Here is a 20,142-nt window from a genome sequence, read left to right as displayed (position 1 = left end):
TCACGTTGCTGCTGAGAGGAGGAGAACCATTGTCTCTGGCCATCACTTGGACTTTGAAACTCCTGAACTGTTCATAGTCAAATGACCTCAGCATGGATCACTCCTGTGTCTCCATTAACAGATAGATAGGAGGACACCGAGGCACCGTTCACCTCACCAGGTAACAGAGAATAAATTACTGTACCGTTTGTCTCCAGTCAGGATCTCGAGCAGAAACAATACATAAAGAGGAGCCAGGTTTGTTATTTTCACTAACATATGCGCTGTAGGACTGTTCCTCAAACACAGGAGGATTGTCATTGATGTCAGCTACTGTTAAAATAACGGTTTTATAGGAAGACAGAGGTGGAGAGCCCTGATCAATGGTAGTGATTGTAATGTTGTAATCAGGCACTGATTCACGGTCCAGTGACCCTGTGGTCACCAGTGAATAATAGTTTTTAATCGATGGTACCAATTTAAAAGGGACATTTTGCTCGATGGAGCAACGAACCTGTCCATTAATATCAGAATCTCGGTCCTGTACATTAATTATTCCCACCTCTGTTCCGGGTGAAACACTTTCTGTCACAGGATTTGTCAGAGATTTCACATAAATGACAGGGATGTTGTCATTCACGTCGGTAATCTCAATAATCACTTTAGAATCAGATGAAAGACCATAGCCATCTTTAGCATTAATGCGCATTTCATATTTAGAATTACTCTCGAAATCAAGACTCCCAATGACTTTTACTTCCCCCGTTGTGTTATTTAGTGTAAAGACCCTTTTAGCTCTTTCTGGGATGCGGCTAAATTCGTACGTAACTTCTCCATTTACTCCCTCATCTTTGTCGGTAGCTTTAACAGTCACTGCGACAGAGTCATGGGGCGCATTTTCAGGAAGACTTGCTCTGTAAACTGCCTGATCAAAAACAGGTGCGTTATCATTAGCGTCGAGAACAGTGACGTGTATATTCACGGTGCCGGACCTCCGCGGGTCTCCGTCATCAACAGCAATAATGCTGAAATTCAACTCACGCTCCTTTTCACGATCTAACTCTTTGTCTAAAACTAGCTCGACGGTTTTGGATCCGTCAGCATCTTCTCTGACTGATAAAACAAAATGCTCATTTGTTTGCAAACTGTACTGCTTTACCGTGTTCTGTCCGATATCCGCGTCATGGGCTTCATTAACACGAAACCTCGCTCCCTTAACAGCTGATTCCCTTATTTCTAGTTTAACTGCATCTTTAGGAAAAACTGGAAAATTGTCGTTCACGTCTTGAATGTGCAGGGAAATCCGATGCAGCTCCAAGGGGCTTTCCAAAACCAATTCATATTTCAGCAAGCATGAAGTCTTCTCGCCGCACAGCTCCTCTCTGTCAATCCTCTCCTTTATGATAAAATTTCCCGTTCTTAGATCAAGGTCACAGAAATGCTGATTGGCGTCCTCAGCATCAATCCGAGCTTTTCGAGTGGACATTTTTACCACTTCCAGTCCGAGATCTTTCGCGATATTTCCGACAATAGAACCGGGCCTCATCTCCTCTGGAACGGCGTAGCTCAGGTCTGCAGCAGAGGTTTCTATGTACAAAGCAAAACCGCACACGATACCTAAGAACAAATGTCCACTGAAGCCCATGGTTTCAACTGAACAAACAAAAGCCGCCGTTCTCCTAAAAAGCAGGGTATTTGTAAAATGTGGGTAGGCAAAGGAAGCTCTCGGAACAATGGAGGTTCTGGGTTTACATCTTGTATGCGATATTGCTATGGGTGGAGAACAAAGACTATCTGCAAGCCAATAGCGACTCCAGGAGTAGATACTGAACATTACAAAAGCAAGAAAACCAAATAAGTCTGAAATTCACAACATCACTAGAAAGACTGTATCACACAAAAAAAAAAAAGTCATCGCATATTTTCCATGTAATATAGGAGGCATAAGCATGTAATTCAGCACCACGGAAAGAACGTTCTATACCTCCTACCCTCCCACACACCCACACACACACACACACATTCGACGCACAATCTCAACTCTCTCCACAAAAAAATGGAATAAATAAAATAAATAAATAACGCCTGCAAAGTCTTCACTTAAAGCAAGCAGTTATTTATCATTTTTCAACGACATTAGCTCGAACTGTTTCATAATAAATTGTATAAGGAGAACATAAATTTGGATTAAAAGAAAACTTCTTTGTTAACTTTTTCATTACAGATAATTTTAACTGTAAACATTTAAACAGTTAAATGTTTAGAATAGGAATGTAAAATGATAAAATAAATAACTATAGGTCCCAAGTTACCTTGACAAAATATTGAAAAGTTTTTGTGAAATCCAATAACATGTTTGAAAAATTTTGAACATATAGGCTATATAAAAATGTAGATAGATCTATCGATCGATCGATAGATAAATAGATCGATAGATAGATAGTTTCAAATGCAACAAACAAAATTTAAATGTTTTTTAATATACTTTTTAAAAATTGTATGGCCTACCTCCAACGGTTCATCTGGGCGGATAAATATCTCATTGAAATCTGAGGGGGTTTTCTTCAGAGTCTGGTCAGCAGGCAGTGTGTTGTCATCATAAGATACAAACTTAAAGTCACTGGTTCTGGATCCTGTTGTCAGGTAGGCATCATAATTGTAGGTGCTGCGTAAAGTTCCTGTTCCATCAACATCTGCGTAATTAGGAGGAAGATAAGCTCCTGGAATGGCTACTGCTCCATCAAACAACAGTCTGGGTTTTCTTCTGCGACAAAACCTCACACCAAGGATGATGATGATGAAGGTCAGAAAGAAGGTGGACACAGAAACCAGAGCAATGATCAGATAAGAGGTCAGCTTGGAGTTTTTCTCCTCATAAGAAATGTCTTTCAGTTCAGGCACTTCAGCCAAATTATCAGAAATCAGTAAATACATTGAACAGGTGGCAGACAGAGAGGGCTGTCCATTATCTTTCACTGCAACAATCAGGTTCTGTTTCATGCTGTCAGATTCTGAAATGTCCCGCTGGGTCCTGATTTCTCCACTGTGTAGATCAATAGTGAAAAGTCCAGGATCTGTGGCTTTGACTATATGATAGGACAGCCAGGCGTTCTGTCCAGAGTCTGCGTCCACTGCTATCACTTTGGACACCAGAGACCCTCCATGTGCAGCTTTAGGGACCAGCTCAGTCATGAAGGAGCTGCCCTCTGGTGCTGGATACAGTATCTGAGGAGAGTTGTCATTCACATCAGATATGAACACACTGACAGTCACGTTGCTGCTGAGAGGAGGAGAACCATTGTCTCTGGCCATCACTTGGACTTTGAAACTCCTGAACTGTTCATAGTCAAATGACCTCACAGCGTGGATCACTCCTGTGTCTCCATTAACAGATAGATAGGAGGACACCGAGGCACCGTTCACCTCACCAGGTAACAGAGAATAAATCACTGTACCGTTTTGTCTCCAGTCAGGATCTTGAGCAGAAACAGTACATAAAGAGGAGCCAGGTTTGTTATTTTCACTAACATATGCGCTGTAGGACTGTTCCTCAAACACAGGAGGGTTGTCATTGATGTCAGCTACAGACAACTGAATAGTTTTAGAGGAGGAAAGAGGTGGAGAGCCCTCATCAGTGGCAAAGATTGTAATGTTGTAATCAGATACTAATTCACGGTCCAGTTGTCCTGTGGTCGCCAGAGAATAATAGTTTTTAATGGAAGGCACCAATTTAAAAGGAACATTTTGTGGGATGTAGCAGCGGACTAGTCCATTTTTATCAGAGTCTCTGTCCTGAACATTGATGATACCCACCTCTGTACCAGGTGATACGTTCTCAGGTATTGGATTTGAAAGGGACTTCAGGTAAATTTCTGGCGCATTATCATTTACATCATTAACATCAATGAACACTTCAGCATGCGAGTTCAGTCCTAGTCCGTCTTTAGCTTTAACTCTTATTTCAAAGGAATGTCTTTCTTCATAGTCAATTTCTCCCATCACAGTTATTTCTCCTGTTCTGGAATCAATCGAAAACAAATTCACCACGTCCTCAGTCATATGGCCAAATTGATAGGTGACATCACCATTCACTCCCTCATCTGCATCAGTTGCGCTAACAGAAACCACTGTTGTTTTTAAGGGCGCATTTTCAGGCACAGTCGCCTTATAAACTGTCTGAGGAAACACTGGGGCGTTATCATTAGCATCCAGCACTGTAACATGTATGACCACAGTACCTGATTTCTGCGGAGATCCGCCATCCAAAGCTGTTAGAAGTAAATTGATCTCTTTTTGTTTCTCCCTATCAAATTTATTCTCCAGCTTCAGTTGAACCTTGCTGCCATCTGCAGCGAGAATAAAATTCTCATTCGTTTGAAGTATGTATCTTTGCACTCCATTTGATCCTATGTCAGCATCATGGGCCTCCTCGATCGAGAAGCTGTATCCTTTCTCTGCCGATTCGCTTATTTCCATTTCGATCAATTTTTCATTGAATTGTGGCGAATTGTCGTTCACGTCGTGTATATGAAGGCTTAAACGATGGAGCTCCAGCGGGTTTTCCAGCACCAGACCGGCTTTCAGAACACACGCGGATTTTTTGCCGCACAGGCTTTCTCTGTCTATCCTTTCCGACGAAATCAAATCCCCGGTGTCCATTGCAATCTCACAGTAGCGCTTCCGAGTGCCGTCAAAGTCAACACGGGCTTGTCGAGACGCTAATGTCCGCAGATCAACGCCCAGATCCTTTGCAACATTTCCAACAACCGATCCTCGTTTCATCTCCTCTGGAATAGAATAGCTCAGATCCCCACGTACCTCAAGCGGCGCTTCAAAAAACAAAGCAAAGCACATAATCAGGCCAACTCTTGCGAATCCTTTGTCTCTCATCTTAATGGAAAACGCGTTCCGATCGTATCTGAAGCACACAGTGGCGAATGTTTCAAAACGCCTTTAAAACGCAAAGCAATGAAACGCATACAGCCACGAGTAACATATCAACATGGCCACTATATTCTAACATTTCCTTTGTAAAATGCAAACTGAACAGTCAGTCATCAATGGGTGGAGTGGTACCGAAGTCATTTTCTGACAGCCAAGAGCGACATCTCCAGTCGCCTTTTATTTTCACACCACGTCTCTTAGTATAAGCACAAACAAATGCATATAGTAAAAAAAAAAAAAACGATATCTATTTTCTTTTTTTAAGACTGAAACTAACTACGCACAGTATGCCTTTAAAGGAACGACAAGGTACAACAGATATGTCTTTAAACTTCAGTTATTTAAAGTTTTGCTTCAGATGTATTACATTTTTTTTCCCTTGGTTGAATTAATAGAAAAAATGTGATTTCTCACAATATTCAGGTTGTTGTCAGTCTGTGTTAACCAGAAAAATGTCAAATAAATTTAAAATGTTTGGGCTGAGAGCAACTGCTGAATGCAAAATTGACCAAGCAATTTTACTCAAAAAGACACATGCAATACATATCTATTGTACCTGAGAGAGAGAGAGACACCAGCCAATCATTTATGTTCATTCACATCAATAAAAGCAGATGATTTGTAATGTAGCACTTTATTAAATAAAAATTATATATATATATTTGTACCTGTCAGCATAAAAGAGAATAATGAGTTCCTTCCCTGAATTAAGCAAAATGTGATCTTAGCTATAAACATAACAAAAACCTCAATAAGCTAATACTTAAATGGAGTGGAAGTAGAGACATTTCAACAGAAAGCCAAATAATAAATTTTGATCAACACAACAAAAGCAATTAAAAATGTAGAAACTTACATAAAACTGTAAATAAATACTGGTATGTAGGTACTGAAATATTTGAAACTTGTTGAAAGTAATGAGAAAAATGTGTTTTAATGTGCACTAGTGACATAACAAATTGAAGGTTAAACAAGACGTCCAGGGAATTTCATTTCTGTTCTGAGAAATGCAAGTGACTGAGAAAAACTGTAAAAAACTAATTTAAAGCAAATAATTTAGAAAGAGAAGTGTCTGGAAAAACTGACCTTTGTAAAGAGTCAGAGTCACAGTTATGCAAACCCTTCTCCCAGGAAAATAAATAAACTTAAGCTTCCTGGCAATTGAGGTAAGCGACACCTCATCACAAGGATGTTGCCTTACTATAAGTCTTTTGTTGTCAAACTGACTGAAGTGAAACTCTTTTTCTTCAATGGTTGCCAAAAGCCTTAAGGTTCATGACATACTTTCCACTTTATGCCTTTAAGGACCCAGTTAATTGTGATTTAAAACTAAAACGTGGGAAGAAACAAATTGAGGATTTTTAAGAATATGAAAATAAATTAAAAGGTTCAATAGATTTCTAAAGATTAATACAAAAACCATAATAGAACAATATGACAAAGGGGTTTGTCTAACCAATGGTTACAAAAACACACACAAAAAAAATTTGACAGTGGCAGTTAGTTATTGCTGAAAGGCTAATATAAATTTTGTGACGAAGATGTTGAGCAATTTATTTGCGAAATGAACAAATATTTTTTTCATAAAAGAAAAAAAAATAATCACTGAGTAAAATAGATGCTCATTTGGGGAGAAAATTAAAGCCCTACCTCAATAGATGTCTCCAGAGTTAAAAGAGGATCCTCAAAGTCTGCTGGACTTTTCTTCAGCGTCTGGTCAGCAGGCAGCGTGTTGTCATTGTAAGATGATACAAACTTAAAGTCACTGGTTCTAGATCCTGTTGTCAGGTAGGCATCATAATTGTAGGTGCTGCGTAAAGTTCCTGTTCCATCAACATCTGCGTAATTTGGAGGAAGATAAGCTCCTGGAATGGCTACTGCTCCATCAAACAACAGTCTGGGCTTTCTCCTGCGACAAAATCTCACACCAAGGATGATGATGATGAAGGTCAGAAAGAAGGTGGAGACAGAAACCAGCAATGATCAGATAAGAGGTCAGCTTGGAGTTTTTCTCATCATAAGAAATGTCCTTCAGTTCTGGCACTTCAGCCAAGTTATCAGAAATCAGTAAATACATTGAACAGGTGGCAGACAGAGAGGGCTGTCCATTATCTTTCACTGCAACAATCAGGTTCTGTTTCATGCTGTCAGATTCTGAAATGTCCCGCTGGGTCCTGATTTCTCCACTGTGCAGATCAATACTGAAAAGTCCAGGATCTGTGGCTTTGACTATATGATAGGACAGCCAGGCGTTCTGTCCAGAGTCTGCGTCCACTGCTATCACTTTGGACACCAGAGACCCTCCATGTGCAGCTTTAGGGACCAGCTCAGTCATGAAGGAGCTGCCCTCTGGTGCTGGATACAGTATCTGAGGAGAGTTGTCATTCACATCAGATATGAACACACTGACAGTCACGTTGCTGCTGAGAGGAGGAGAACCATTGTCTCTGGCCATCACTTGGACTTTGAAACTCCTGAACTGTTCATAGTCAAATGACCTCACAGCGTGGATCACTCCTGTGTCTCCATTAACAGATAGATAGGAGGACACCGAGGCACCGTTCACCTCACCAGGTAACAGAGAATAAATCACTGTACCGTTTTGTCTCCAGTCAGGATCTCGAGCAGAAACAGTACATAAAGAGGAGCCAGGTTTGTTATTTTCACTAACATATGCGCTGTAGGACTGTTCCTCAAACACAGGAGGATTGTCATTGATGTCACCGACAGACAACTGAATAGTTTTAGAGGAGGACAGAGGTGGAGAGCCCTCATCAGTGGCAATGATTGTAATGTTGTAATCAGATACTAATTCACGGTCCAGTTGCCCTGTGGTCACTAAAGAATAATAGTTTTTAATAGAAAGAACTAATTTAAAAGGGACGTTTTGCTTTATGGAACAGCGAACCTGCCCATTATTCTCAGAGTCTCTGTCATGAACGTTAATGACGCCCACCTCAGTCCCACGTGAGACGTTCTCTGGTATGAGGTTGGACAGCCATTTTATATAAATAGCTGGTGCATTATCATTCGAATCTGTAACATCTATTAACACTTTTGCATATGACGTCAGTCCTAATCCGTCTTTGGCTTCAACGCTCATTTCAAAATAATTATTTTCTTCATAGTCAATAATGCCTGTTAATTTAATTTGACCAGTCTTTGAGTCAATAGAAAATAAACTGACATCGTCCCCAGAAACGTGTCCAAATTTATATGTTACCTCTCCGTTCACTCCCTCATCGGCATCAGTAGCATTTACAGTAATGACCAGTGTTTCCGGCTGCGCGTTTTCAGGCACACTCGCTTTATAAACAGCCTGAGTAAACACTGGGGCGTTATCATTAGCATCCAGCACTGTAACATGTATGACTACAGTCCCTGATTTCTGCGGAGATCCACCATCTAGAGCTGTTAGAAGTAAACTTATTTCCTTTTGTTTCTCACGGTCAAGTTTATTCTCCAGAGCCAATTCAACCTTATTGTTTTCAACAGCAAGAACAAATTTTTCGTTAGTTTGAAGGATGTATCTTTGAACGTCGTTTTGACCTATATCTGCGTCATGGGCGAGTCCAATAGAAAAGCGGCTACCCTTCTCGGCCGATTCCCGAATTTCCATTTCAATAAAATTTTCAGTAAATCTCGGCGGATTATCATTCACATCCTGTACATGAAGACTGACCCGATGGAGCTCTAAAGGATTTTCTAACACCACGTCGATTTTCACGACACACGAGGGTTTCTTACCGCAAAGGCTTTCTCTGTCAATTCTGTCCGACGTGAATAAATCCCCGGTATTCATATTAACGTCACAGTAACGTTTACGAGCCCCTTCAACATCTATACGAGCGTTTCGAGAAGAAAATGTTCCAAGATTAAGGCCGAGGTCTTTGGCAATATTTCCAATAACAGATCCACGTTTCATCTCCTCTGGAAAAGAATAGCTCAGATCTCCTCGAACAGGAGGCATTGTCACAATTATGGCAACAAAGCAGACGATCAGAAATAGCGCAGGGAATCTTTTGTCTCCCATCATCCGTGCAAATAGTCCTCAGCTAAATGCAGAAAATATGCTACAAAGCGAAAAAAGAACACTGTATTGAAAAGAAGATTTTTTTGATCTGCTAAAAATAGGTAGAACTCTAAATGTTCAAATATTTAACTGGTTCAGCATCTGAGATTTATCTGCTGTCTATACATTATTGGGTGGAGTGGCAAACAGCGGTGTCGCTGTTTGGATGAGCCAACAGCGACACCGTGAGTCATTTTTAAATGTTCACTCTAAGCTCTCTGAAACGTTTATGATACAGCCTTCAATTATGTGGTTCATATTTCACAATGGAATGGTTGAGAAAAGCAAAACCTTAAGTATTAGAGAAAAGTTGGCAATGAACTTCACTATTTCTTGTGTAAATTTCATTATTTAACTTTAGTTTCATGAATAATAATGAAAATAAAAATCCTAATGACATTACTACTATTTAATAATCAATAAATACATAAATTATTAATAATAATAATAATAATAATAATAATAATAATAATAATAGTAATAATAATAATAATAAAGACCCGTGGAATGTTATAATATAATATATTTTATGCTTTGTAGGTTCATGCAATAAACACTATGGAGGTTTATCATGTTTTGAGAAAGAAAAAAAAATCAATACTTCAACAATTAATTATGCTTACTACTAAAATGATTCAGCACCATGGACAGGTACATTCACAAAAGTGAAGATGGAAGAAGTAGAGCGAATATTATGCTGAGAGCAAGGATTTCACTGTAAAGCAAAAAAGTATTATCAAGGAAGAATCTCAAAATATGACAATATACCTGATATAATCATTTCCACAACCACTTTTTGCAAAACCCTGTCTTACATGTGTTGACTCAATTCAAAATGAAGGAAAAAAAATGATTCTCAATGATATGACAACACAAGAACTAAAAAATTAGTTTCCTACCTCCTCAGGTGTCTCCAAGCCTTCAAAGGGATCAATAAACCTAGTTGGACTTTTCCTCAAAGTCTGGTCAGCAGGCAGTGTGTTGTCATTGTAAGATGATACAAACTTAAAGTCACTGGTTCTAGATCCTGTTGTCAGGTAGGCATCATAATTGTAGGTGCTGCGTAAAGTTCCTGTTCCATCAACATCTGCGTAATTAGGAGGGAGATAAGCTCCTGGAATGGCTACTGCTCCATCAAACAACAGTCTGGGTTTTCTTCTGCGACAAAACCTCACAAGGATGATGATGATGAAGGTCAGAAAGAAGGTGGACACAGAAACCAGAGCAATGATCAGATAAGAGGTCAGCTTGGAGTTTTTCTCATCATAAGAAATGTCCTTCAGTTCTGGCACTTCAGCCAAGTTATCAGAAATCAGTAAATACATTGAACAGGTGGCAGACAGAGAGGGCTGTCCATTATCTTTCACTGCAACAATCAGGTTCTGTTTCATGCTGTCAGATTCTGAAATGTCCCGCTGGGTCCTGATTTCTCCACTGTGTAGATCAATACTGAAAAGTCCAAAATCTGTGGCTTTGACTATATGATAGGACAGCCAGGCGTTCTGTCCAGAGTCTGCGTCCACTGCGATCACTTTGGACACCAGAGACCCTCCATGTGCAGCTTTAGGGACCAGCTCAGTCATGAAGGAGCTGCCCTCTGGTGCTGGATACAGTATCTGAGGAGAGTTGTCATTCACATCAGATATGAACACACTGACAGTCACGTTGCTGCTGAGAGGAGGAGAACCATTGTCTCTGGCCATCATTTGGACTTTGAAACTCCTGAACTGTTCATAGTCAAATGACCTCACAGCGTGGATCACTCCTGTGTCTCCATTAACAGATAGATAGGAGGACACCGAGGCACCGTTCACCTCACCAGGTAACAGAGAATAAATCACTGTACCGTTTTGTCTCCAGTCAGGATCTCGAGCAGAAACAGTACATAAAGAGGAGCCAGGTTTGTTATTTTCACTAACATATGCGCTGTAGGACTGTTCCTCAAACACAGGAGGGTTGTCATTGATGTCAGCAACAGACAACTGAATAGTTTTAGAAGAGGACAGAGGTGGAGAGCCCTCATCAGTGGCAATAATTGTAATGTTGTAATCAGATACTAATTCACGGTCCAGTTGTCCTGTGGTCACTAAAGAATAATAGTTTTTAATAGAAGGAACTAGTTTAAAAGGAACGTTTTGCTGAATGGAACAGCGGACCACCCCATTATTTTGAGAATCTCTGTCCTGGATGTTAATTACACCCACCTCTGTACCAGGTGATACGTTTTCTGGTGAAGGATTGGAAAGCGTTTTGACAAAAATAGCAGGTGGATTATCATTTACGTCAATAACATCTATTAATACTTTTGCATATGAAGTCAGTCCTAACCCATCTTTTGCATGTATCCTTATTTCAAAATAATTATTGTCTTCAAAGTCTATGTCTCCAGTTACTTTAATTTGCCCAGTCTTTGAGTCAATAGAAAATAAACTTATGTCATGATCAGATACGTGTCCAAACTGATATGTGATGTCTCCGTTCACTCCCTCATCAGCATCAGTAGCACTAACTGTAATAACCAGTGTTTCTGGTGGAGAGTTTTCAGGCACACTCGCCTTATAAACAGCCTGAGTAAACACTGGGGCGTTATCATTAGCATCCAGCACTGTAACATGTATGACTACAGTACCTGATTTCTGCGGAGATCCACCATCTATGGCTGTTAGAAGCAAACTTAACTCTCTTTCTTTCTCGCGATCAAGTTTATTCTCGAGTACTAATTCAACCTTATTGCTGTCAACCGCGAGAACGAAATGATCGTTCTTCTGTAAGACGTATCTTTGTACAGTATTTTGACCTACATCTGCGTCATGGGCCTCTTCGATAGCGAAGTGATTTCCTCTGTCAGCCGACTCACTTATTTCCATTTCGATTAAATTTTCTCTAAATTGTGGCGAGTTATCATTTACATCCTGTACATGAAGACTGACGCGATGAAGCTCCAAAGGATTTTCCAACACCAAGTCGATCGTCACGACACACGAGGGTTTCTTACCGCAAAGGCTTTCTCTGTCAATTCTGTCCGACGTGATTAAATCCCCGGTATTCATATTAACGTCACAGTAACGTTTACGAGCCCCTTCAACATCTATACGAGCGTTTCGAGAAGAAAATGTTCCAAGATGAAGTCCGAGGTCTTTGGCAATATTTCCAATAACTGATCCACGTTTCATCTCCTCTGGAAAAGAATAGCTCAGATCTCCTCGAACAGGAGACATTGTCACAATTATTGCAACAAAGCAGACGATCAGAAATAGCGCAGGGAATCTTTTGTCTCCCATCCTCCGTAATAATGGTCCCCAGGTTACAACAGAAGCAATACTACGGTGCAGAAAAGAAGACTATATCGGCAATAAGATACATAATACACTTCATGCAGACAGTGGCGTAACTGTTCAAGTGTTAGCAGCTTCTGAATCAAAGCTTTGTCTGCTTTTTATGCATTAATGGGTGGAGTGCCAAGGGATATGTTGTTTTGCATGAGCCAACAGCGACACCGTGAGTTATTTTTATATGTTAGAATTTTTCAAAGTTTTCTCAGTCAAAAAAAATAATGTGGCATTTCATGCTACGGTTTATATTGAAAATTTTAAATACATTTTAGTAAATTGTCCCTCCCCCACCGAGCGTTTCTTTCCTCCAAGGAACATGTTGAAACCTTCGCTGGGGATTACATAAAGTTGTGTTACAAATACCAAACTAAATAAATATGTTATCTAACAGTGGCTTCCGCTCTAAACTTCACATAAATGTATTTCTTCCCTTGCATTTCTTTTCTTTCCTTTGCTTCACCCTTCTGCTGAGTTTCTAATTCATCAGGATGAGATTCAGAGGCGCGCCGGCGCCGCTGTCGCTGAATCCCATTAATGATTAGAGTGTCACACTGGCAAATTTACAAACCTCAAAGGAGACAATAAAGAAATCAACTGGAAGAAATTGCCAAAATTAAAATGGTAATAGATATATTACATTACATTATATTATATTATAGTATGATTAAATATACACGCTATGCAGGTTTACCGTATGTTTTAAGAAAAAAAAAAAAAACTTAAAGAGCCTATCCCACTCAGGTCTATTATGCTATGTAAAAAAAATTATTAAACAAACTAGAAACTTTTTTTGGTGCGGTAGTCGGGAAACTCTTCCGGATTATTTCACAAGCCATGACACTGTTCTTTGACAACAGGCAACATTGAAGAAATGTACCATATTGTGGCACCAATGTTCTCAACGTCGAAAAAAATATTCAAGACATCATCTTAAAATGGCAGCTTTTTGAATTCAAATGACATTTTATTGTGGAGCGGTGATAACATTTCAACTTAATTTGTGACCGGATGTGCGAAAAAAATGAAAAGATAAAACAACTCTCAAAAGCAGCAAAAACTTTTTAAATATATCAAAGATATTATGCAATAAAGCTGGAGGTTTGTAAGGCCGACAGGAGTGTGACTGAATAAGGTCACAAAATAATTAACCGACGTTACGTTAGTCGACAAACTGATTAAAACACAAGCGGCACTTTTGCAAAAAACGCCAAGTCACATTGCAATAAAAATTTGGATTTATTCATATAAATATAGTATGACTGATATCAAAACACAACAACAAAATAAAAAAATACACATCAATTTCCTACCTCTTCTGGTGTGTCTAGTCCTTCAAAGGGATCGGTAAATATTGTCGGACTTTTCTTCAAGGTCTGGTCAGCAGGCAGCGTGTTGTCATTGTAAGATGATACAAACTTAAAGTCACTGGTTCTAGATCCTGTTGTCAGGTAGGCATCATAATTGTAGGTGCTGCGTAAGTTCCTGTTCCGTCAACATCTGCATAATTAGGAGGAAGAGCTCCTGGAATGGCTACTGCTCCATCAAACAACAGTCTGGGTTTTCTTCTGCGACAAAATCTCACACCAAGGATGATGATGATGAAGGTCAGAAAGAAGGTGGTAACAGAAACCAGGGCAATGATCAGATAAGAGGTCAGTTTGGAGTTTTTCTCCTCATAAGAAATGTCTTTCAGTTCTGGCACTTCAGCCAAGTTATCAGAAATCAGTAAATACATTGAACAGGTGGCAGACAGAGAGGGCTGTCCATTATCTTTCACTGCAACAATCAGGTTCTGTTTCATGCTGTCAGATTCTGAAATGTCCCGCTGTGTCCTGATTTCTCCACTGTAAGGATCAATTCTGAAAAGTCCAGGATCTGTGGCTTTGACTATATGATAGGACAGCCAGGCGTTCTGTCCAGAGTCTGCGTCCACTGCTATCACTTTGGACACCAGAGACCCTCCATGTGCAGCTTTAGGGACCAGCTCAGTCATGAAGGAGCTGCCCTCTGGTGCTGGATACAGTATCTGAGGAGAGTTGTCATTCACATCAGATATGAACACACTGACAGTCACGTTGCTGCTGAGAGGAGGAGAACCATTGTCTCTGGCCATCACCTGGACTTTGAAACTCCTGAACTGTTCATAGTCAAATGACCTCACAGCGTGGATCACTCCTGTGTCTCCATTAACAGATAGATAGGAGGACACCGAGCACCGTTCACCTCACCAGGTAACAGAATAAATTGTACCGTTTTGTCTCCAGTCAGGATCTCGAGCAGAAACAATACATAAAGAGGAACCAGGTTTGTTATTTTCACTAACATATGCGCTGTAGGACTGTTCCTCAAACACAGGAGGGTTGTCATTGATGTCATCTACAGACAACTGAATAGTTTTAGAGGAGGACAGAGGTGGAGAGCCCTCATCAGTGGCAAGAATTGTAATGTTGTAATCAGATACTATTTCACGGTCCAGTTGTCCTGTGGTCACTAGAGAATAATAGTTTTTAATCGAAGGAACTAGTTTAAAAGGAATGTTTTGCTGGATGGAACAGCGGACCACTCCATTTTTTTCGGAGTCTCTGTCCTGCACATTAATAACACCCACCTCTGTACCAGGTGAGACGTTCTCCGGTGTGGGATTCGAAAGGGATTTGACATAAATAGCAGGTGGATTATCATTTACGTCTTTGACTTCTATTACTATTTTAGCATATGAAGTCAGCCCTAATCCATCTTTTGCTTGTACCCTGATCTCAAAAGAATTTTTATTTTCAAAGTCTATTTCTCCAATTACTTTAATTTGCCCAGTCTTTGAGTCAATAGAAAATAAACTTATATCATGATCAGATACGTGTCCAAACTGATATGTTACGTCTCCGTTCACTCCCTCATCAGCATCAGTAGCACTAACAGTAATAACCAGTGTTTCTGGCGGCGCGTTTTCAGGCACACTTGCCTTATAAACAGCCTGAGTAAACACTGGGGCGTTATCATTAGCATCCAGCACTGTAACATGTATGACTACAGTCCCTGATTTCTGCGGAGATCCGCCATCTATGGCTGTTAGAAGCAAACTAACATCCCTTTGTTTCTCGCGATCAAGCTTTTTCTCAAGGACTAATTCAACCTTATTGCTGTCAACAGCGACAGCAAAATTATCATTGTTCTGCAAGATGTACCTTTGTACATCATTTTGGCCTATATCTGCGTCGTGGGCTTCCTCGATAGAAAAGCGGTTGCCTTTCTCTGCCGATTCTCTTATTTCCATTTCAATCAAGTTTTCTCTAAATTTGGGGGAGTTATCATTCACATCTTCGACACGAAGAGTGATACGATGAAGCTCTAAAGGATTTTCTAATACCAGGTCGATTTTCATGATACACGAGGGCTTTTTCTCACAAAGGCTTTCTCTGTCAATTCTATCCGATGTGACTAAATCCCCGGAGTTCATTCTAATGTCAAAAAAATGCTTACGGGCCCCTTCGATGTCCACACGGGCCTTCCGGGATGAAAATGTATCGAGATCAATTCCAAGATCCTTGGCAACATTTCCAATAACTGATCCTCGTTTCATCTCCTCTGGAAAGGAATAGCTCAAATCCCCTTGAACGAGAGGAGGCATCGCGAAAATGGCAGCAAAGAAGACGATTGGAAAAAGCATAGCAAATCTTCTGTCTCCCATCTTCCGTGCAAATGGTATCCAGACCAAAACGGAAACAATTCCACAGTGCGATAACACTATATTAACAAGATGCTGCATAAGAATCCATGTACAGAGTCCAGTATTTTAAAATGTTCAAGTGTTGAGCAGCTTCTGCGACAAGGCAGTAGCTGCTCTCTGCGCATGAATGAGTGGAGTAGTAAATATGATAGTTATTGGATAAGCCAACAGCGACACCGTGAGTTGTTTTTGAATGTTTGAACATTGTATTCCAAGTTCTCCGAATCATAATATTTGAGCATTTATTGATATGATCCACATTAAACAATTTAAACTTTTTCAGAATGGAAAAATTACAAAATGTAAAACATTTACCAATGTTCGTGACAACTAGAAGGAGCTAATTAAAAAGGATAATTTGTCAATAGTGCTTTCAGTTGTCATAAATTTGACTCAATGATGACATTTGAGTTGCGTACATTTTTTGGATCGGAAATGCCTGACGCAAGTGACACTTGATAATTGGAAGCATTTTATTTCAATAGGGCCTATGTTATTTGCCACGTGTCGACGAAAAAAAAACAATGATAGATTAAAGTGTTTTATGACATAAATGATTACAGCAACTGAAAACGACTTCAGTAATGTTAAGCCGGAACCCAGCGCATTGCGCCATCACCAACGACTGCATCAACGGTGCCACATTAATTCAAATCGGAAAAATCCGTTGAATAAATCCCATAATATGACAAAACGAACTTCTTAAAATTACACTACCACTCACATGTTGACTGGTAATAAAACATAAATTCAGATGCGGAAACATTGTTGAACAAAGCAAACCGAGAATATTAAAAGTGCTGAAAAATCTGAAAAGCTCCTAAAGCATATTACAAAAACGTCTACGATTATTCGTAAAAACATACATTAATGACTGGAACTTGACTGAATATCGTAAAAAAATAAATAAATTTAAAAAAAAATAAAAAAATCACGCTTATATGACATTTGGCATAAAGGCAAATTTATTGCCGTAAATTTATAGGAAGTCGGAAACAAGAAAAAAATATGGGAAAGGAAAGACTAAAATAATCCCACACATATAAATGTTTCCTACCTCTTCAGGTGTGGTCAGTCCTTCAAAGGGATCAGCGAATTCTGTCGGGATTTTCTCGGGAGTCTGATCAGCAGGCAGCGTGTTGTCATTGTAAGATGATACAAACTTAAAGTCACTGGTTCTGGATCCTGTTGTCAGGTAGGCATCATAATTGTAGGTGCTGCGTAAAGTTCCTGTACCGTCAACATCTGCATAATTAGGAGGAAGATAAGCTCCTGGGATGGCCACCGCGCCATCAAACAACAGTCTGGGTTTTCTTCTGCGACAAAACCTCACACCCAGGATGATGATGATGAAGGTCAGAAAAAATGTCGACACAGAAACCAGAGCAATGATCAGATAAGAGGTCAGCTTGGAGTTCTTCTCCTCATAAGAAATGTCTTTCAGTTCTGGCACTTCAGCCAAGTTATCAGAAATCAGTAAATACATTGAACAGGTGGCAGACAGAGAGGGCTGTCCATTATCTTTCACTGCAACAATCAGGTTCTGTTTCATGCTGTCAGATTTTAAAATGTCCCGCTGGGTCCTGATTTCTCCGCTGTGTAGATCAATACTGAAAAGTCCAGGATCTGTGGCTTTGACTATATGATAGGACAGCCAGGCGTTCTGTCCAGAGTCTGCGTCCACTGCTATCACTTTGGACACCAGAGACCCTCCATGTGCAGCTTTAGGGACCAGCTCAGTCATGAAGGAGCTGCCCTCTGGTGCTGGATACAGTATCTGAGGAGAGTTGTCATTCACATCAGATATGAACACACTGACAGTCACGTTGCTGCTGAGAGGAGGAGAACCATTGTCTCTGGCCATCACTTGGACTTTGAAACTCCTGAACTGTTCATAGTCAAATGACCTCACAGCGTGGATCACTCCTGTGTCTCCATTAACAGATAGATAGGAGGACACCGAGGCACCGTTCACCTCACCAGGTAACAGAGAATAAATCACTGTACCGTTTTGTCTCCAGTCAGGATCTCGAGCAGAAACAGTACATAAAGAGGAGCCAGGTTTGTTATTTTCACTAACATATGCGCTGTAGGACTGTTCCTCAAACACAGGAGGATTGTCATTGATGTCAGCTACAGACAACTGAATAGTTTTAGAGGAGGACAGAGGTGGAGAGCCCTCATCAGTGGCAGTATGTAATGTTGTAATCAGATACTAATTCACGGTCCAGTTGTCCTGTGGTCACTAAAGAATAATAGTTTTTAATAGAAGGAACTAATTTAAAAGGAACATTTTCCTGGATGGAGCAGCGAACCTGTCCATTATTCTCAGAGTCTCTGTCATGAACGTTAATTATTCCCACCTCTGTACCAGATGGTAGGTTTTCAGGTGTGTTGCTGGACATTGATTTCAGATAAATAGCTGGTGCATTATCATTCATATCGATAACGTCTATTAGCACTTTAGCATATGAGGTCAGTCCTAAGCCATCTTTGGCTTCAACGCTAATGTCAAATGAAGTTGTTTCTTCAAAGTCAATCACACCAGTTACTTTAATTTTTCCGGTTTTTGGATCAAGCGAAAATATATCTAGGTTTTCTTCAGACACATGTCCAAAGTCATAAATCACGTCTCCGTTCACTCCCTCATCGGCATCAGTAGCACTAACAGTAATAACCAGTGTTTCTGGTGGAGAGTTTTCAGGCACAGTCGCTTTATAAACAGCCTGAGTAAACACTGGGGCGTTATCATTAGCATCCAGCACTGTAACATGTATGACTACAGTCCCTGATTTCTGCGGAGATCCGCCATCTAGAGCTGTTAGAAGCAAATTAATTTCCCTTTGCTTCTCTCGATCGAGATTATTTTCCAATTGTAGCTGAACCCTCTTACTATCCGCTGAAAGTATAAAATGATCGTTCTTTTCAAGTACGTATCTTTGAACGTCGTTTTGACCCATGTCCGCATCGTGGGCCTCCTCGATAGAGAAGCGGCTCCCTTTGTCTGCAGACTCCCTAATTTCCATTTCGATTGAATTCTTTTTGAATTTAGGCGGATTATCATTCACATCATGTACATGAAGACTGACGCGATGAAGCTCTAAAGGATTTTCCAACACCAGGTCGATTTTCACGACACAAGAGGGTTTCTTACCGCAAAGGCTTTCTCTGTCAATTCTCTCCGATGTGATTAAATCCCCGGTATTCAGATTAACGTCACAGTAACGTTTCCGACTCCCTTCAACATCCACACGGGCCTTTCGAGAAGACAATGTACTGAGATCAACTCCAAGTTCTTTGGCGACATTTCCAATAATGAATCCCAGTTTCGTCTCTTCTGGAAAAGAATAGCTCAGGTCTCCTCGGACGAGATGTTTTGTCCCGGTAAGGGTAACAAAGAAGTGGATCAGAACAAGCACCTGAAAGCGTTCGGGTCCCGTCATCGTAAATCAATGCGTTCACAGGCGTTTGCAGAAATGGCTTAAAAATGGACTAAATTATCGCTCAGCGGGAAACACAAAGAAAGGCACAATCTTCGTCATCTTAGTAAAGGTGTAACAGTAGGTGGAGAAATGTGCTCAGCTTGTATGTTAGCCCACAGCGGCACCGTGAGTCGGTTTTCGTCATCTGCAGCTCAATGTGGAAAACTCCGTCCTCAAAACAAAGAAACACTAAAGCTTTAAATATAATGAACAAAGAAAAAAAAATGGAAAAACTCTCTTCCGGGTGCATAAGTTCAGCCAAATGTGTTAAAAATGTTTTCCAAGTTTTCAGCAACAGTGCAAACAGTAAAGGTGATGTTTAATATCCCCACGCTTAAATGAGCGCGACGCTTTCAGGCCTGAAAGTGGTGGTTTCAGCACCACGGACAGAGACAGTCAATTTCTCTGCCGTCATCTCAAAGCCTAACAAAACTGGACAAAATTCCACCATAAATCAACCAAAAATATGCAAACAAATAAATGTGGCCAAATTAAATATCAAATATCAAGTGTCCTGTGTCTCAATGTCCAAAAAGACTCCAGGATAAACTGATAAGCCTCATTTACAAAGACTTGGAGAAACCAACATGTGCCGAAATTGAGAAAAAG

At 40.2% G+C, this 20,142-nt stretch overlaps 3 protein-coding genes across 6 annotated transcripts in view; all 3 read right to left on the bottom strand.

The window, feature by feature from the left end:
• The window catches only part of LOC129362980 (protocadherin gamma-C5-like), a 237,344-nt gene extending 224,955 nt beyond the window's left edge, over positions 1 to 12,389 (bottom strand). Inside the window, exon 1 of one of the 4 annotated variants that reach the window (XM_055034853.1) lies at positions 9,895 to 12,389. In XM_055034853.1, coding sequence (XP_054890828.1) covers positions 9,895 to 12,276 — 2,382 coding nt within the window. In that variant the 5' untranslated portion in view covers positions 12,277 to 12,389. Of the gene's footprint in view, positions 1 to 2,487; positions 4,959 to 9,894 lie in introns of those variants that run through there. The other 3 variants (XM_055034868.1, XM_055034852.1, XM_055034869.1) reach the window with 3 other exon arrangements.
• A 1,382-nt stretch (positions 12,390 to 13,771) lies between these two features.
• On the bottom strand, positions 13,772 to 17,915 carry LOC129362728 (protocadherin gamma-B5-like). The gene is made up of 4 exons (XM_055034435.1): positions 17,877 to 17,915; positions 17,109 to 17,828; positions 15,203 to 15,829; positions 13,772 to 14,353 (listed from the first exon to the last, which is right to left on the bottom strand). Exons 1-4 carry the CDS (start codon positions 17,913 to 17,915, stop codon positions 13,772 to 13,774), a joined length of 1,968 nt encoding a protein of 655 aa, XP_054890410.1.
• Positions 17,916 to 18,179: 264 nt separating this feature from the next.
• On the bottom strand, positions 18,180 to 19,547 carry LOC129363021 (protocadherin gamma-C3-like). Its single transcript, XM_055034917.1, has one exon. The coding sequence runs from the start codon at positions 19,492 to 19,494 to the stop codon at positions 18,235 to 18,237; it is 1,260 nt and encodes a 419-aa protein (XP_054890892.1). The 5' UTR covers positions 19,495 to 19,547; the 3' UTR covers positions 18,180 to 18,234.
• Positions 19,548 to 20,142: the final 595 nt, after the last annotated feature.

Source organism: Poeciliopsis prolifica, unplaced genomic scaffold, assembly GCF_027474105.1.
Source record: "Poeciliopsis prolifica strain line A6 unplaced genomic scaffold, Auburn_PproV2 SCAFFOLD009, whole genome shotgun sequence".
Taxonomy (NCBI): domain Eukaryota; kingdom Metazoa; phylum Chordata; class Actinopteri; order Cyprinodontiformes; family Poeciliidae; genus Poeciliopsis; species Poeciliopsis prolifica.
The sequence above is the reverse complement of the archived record's forward strand: the minus strand, read 5'-3'. Positions and strand labels throughout refer to the sequence as shown.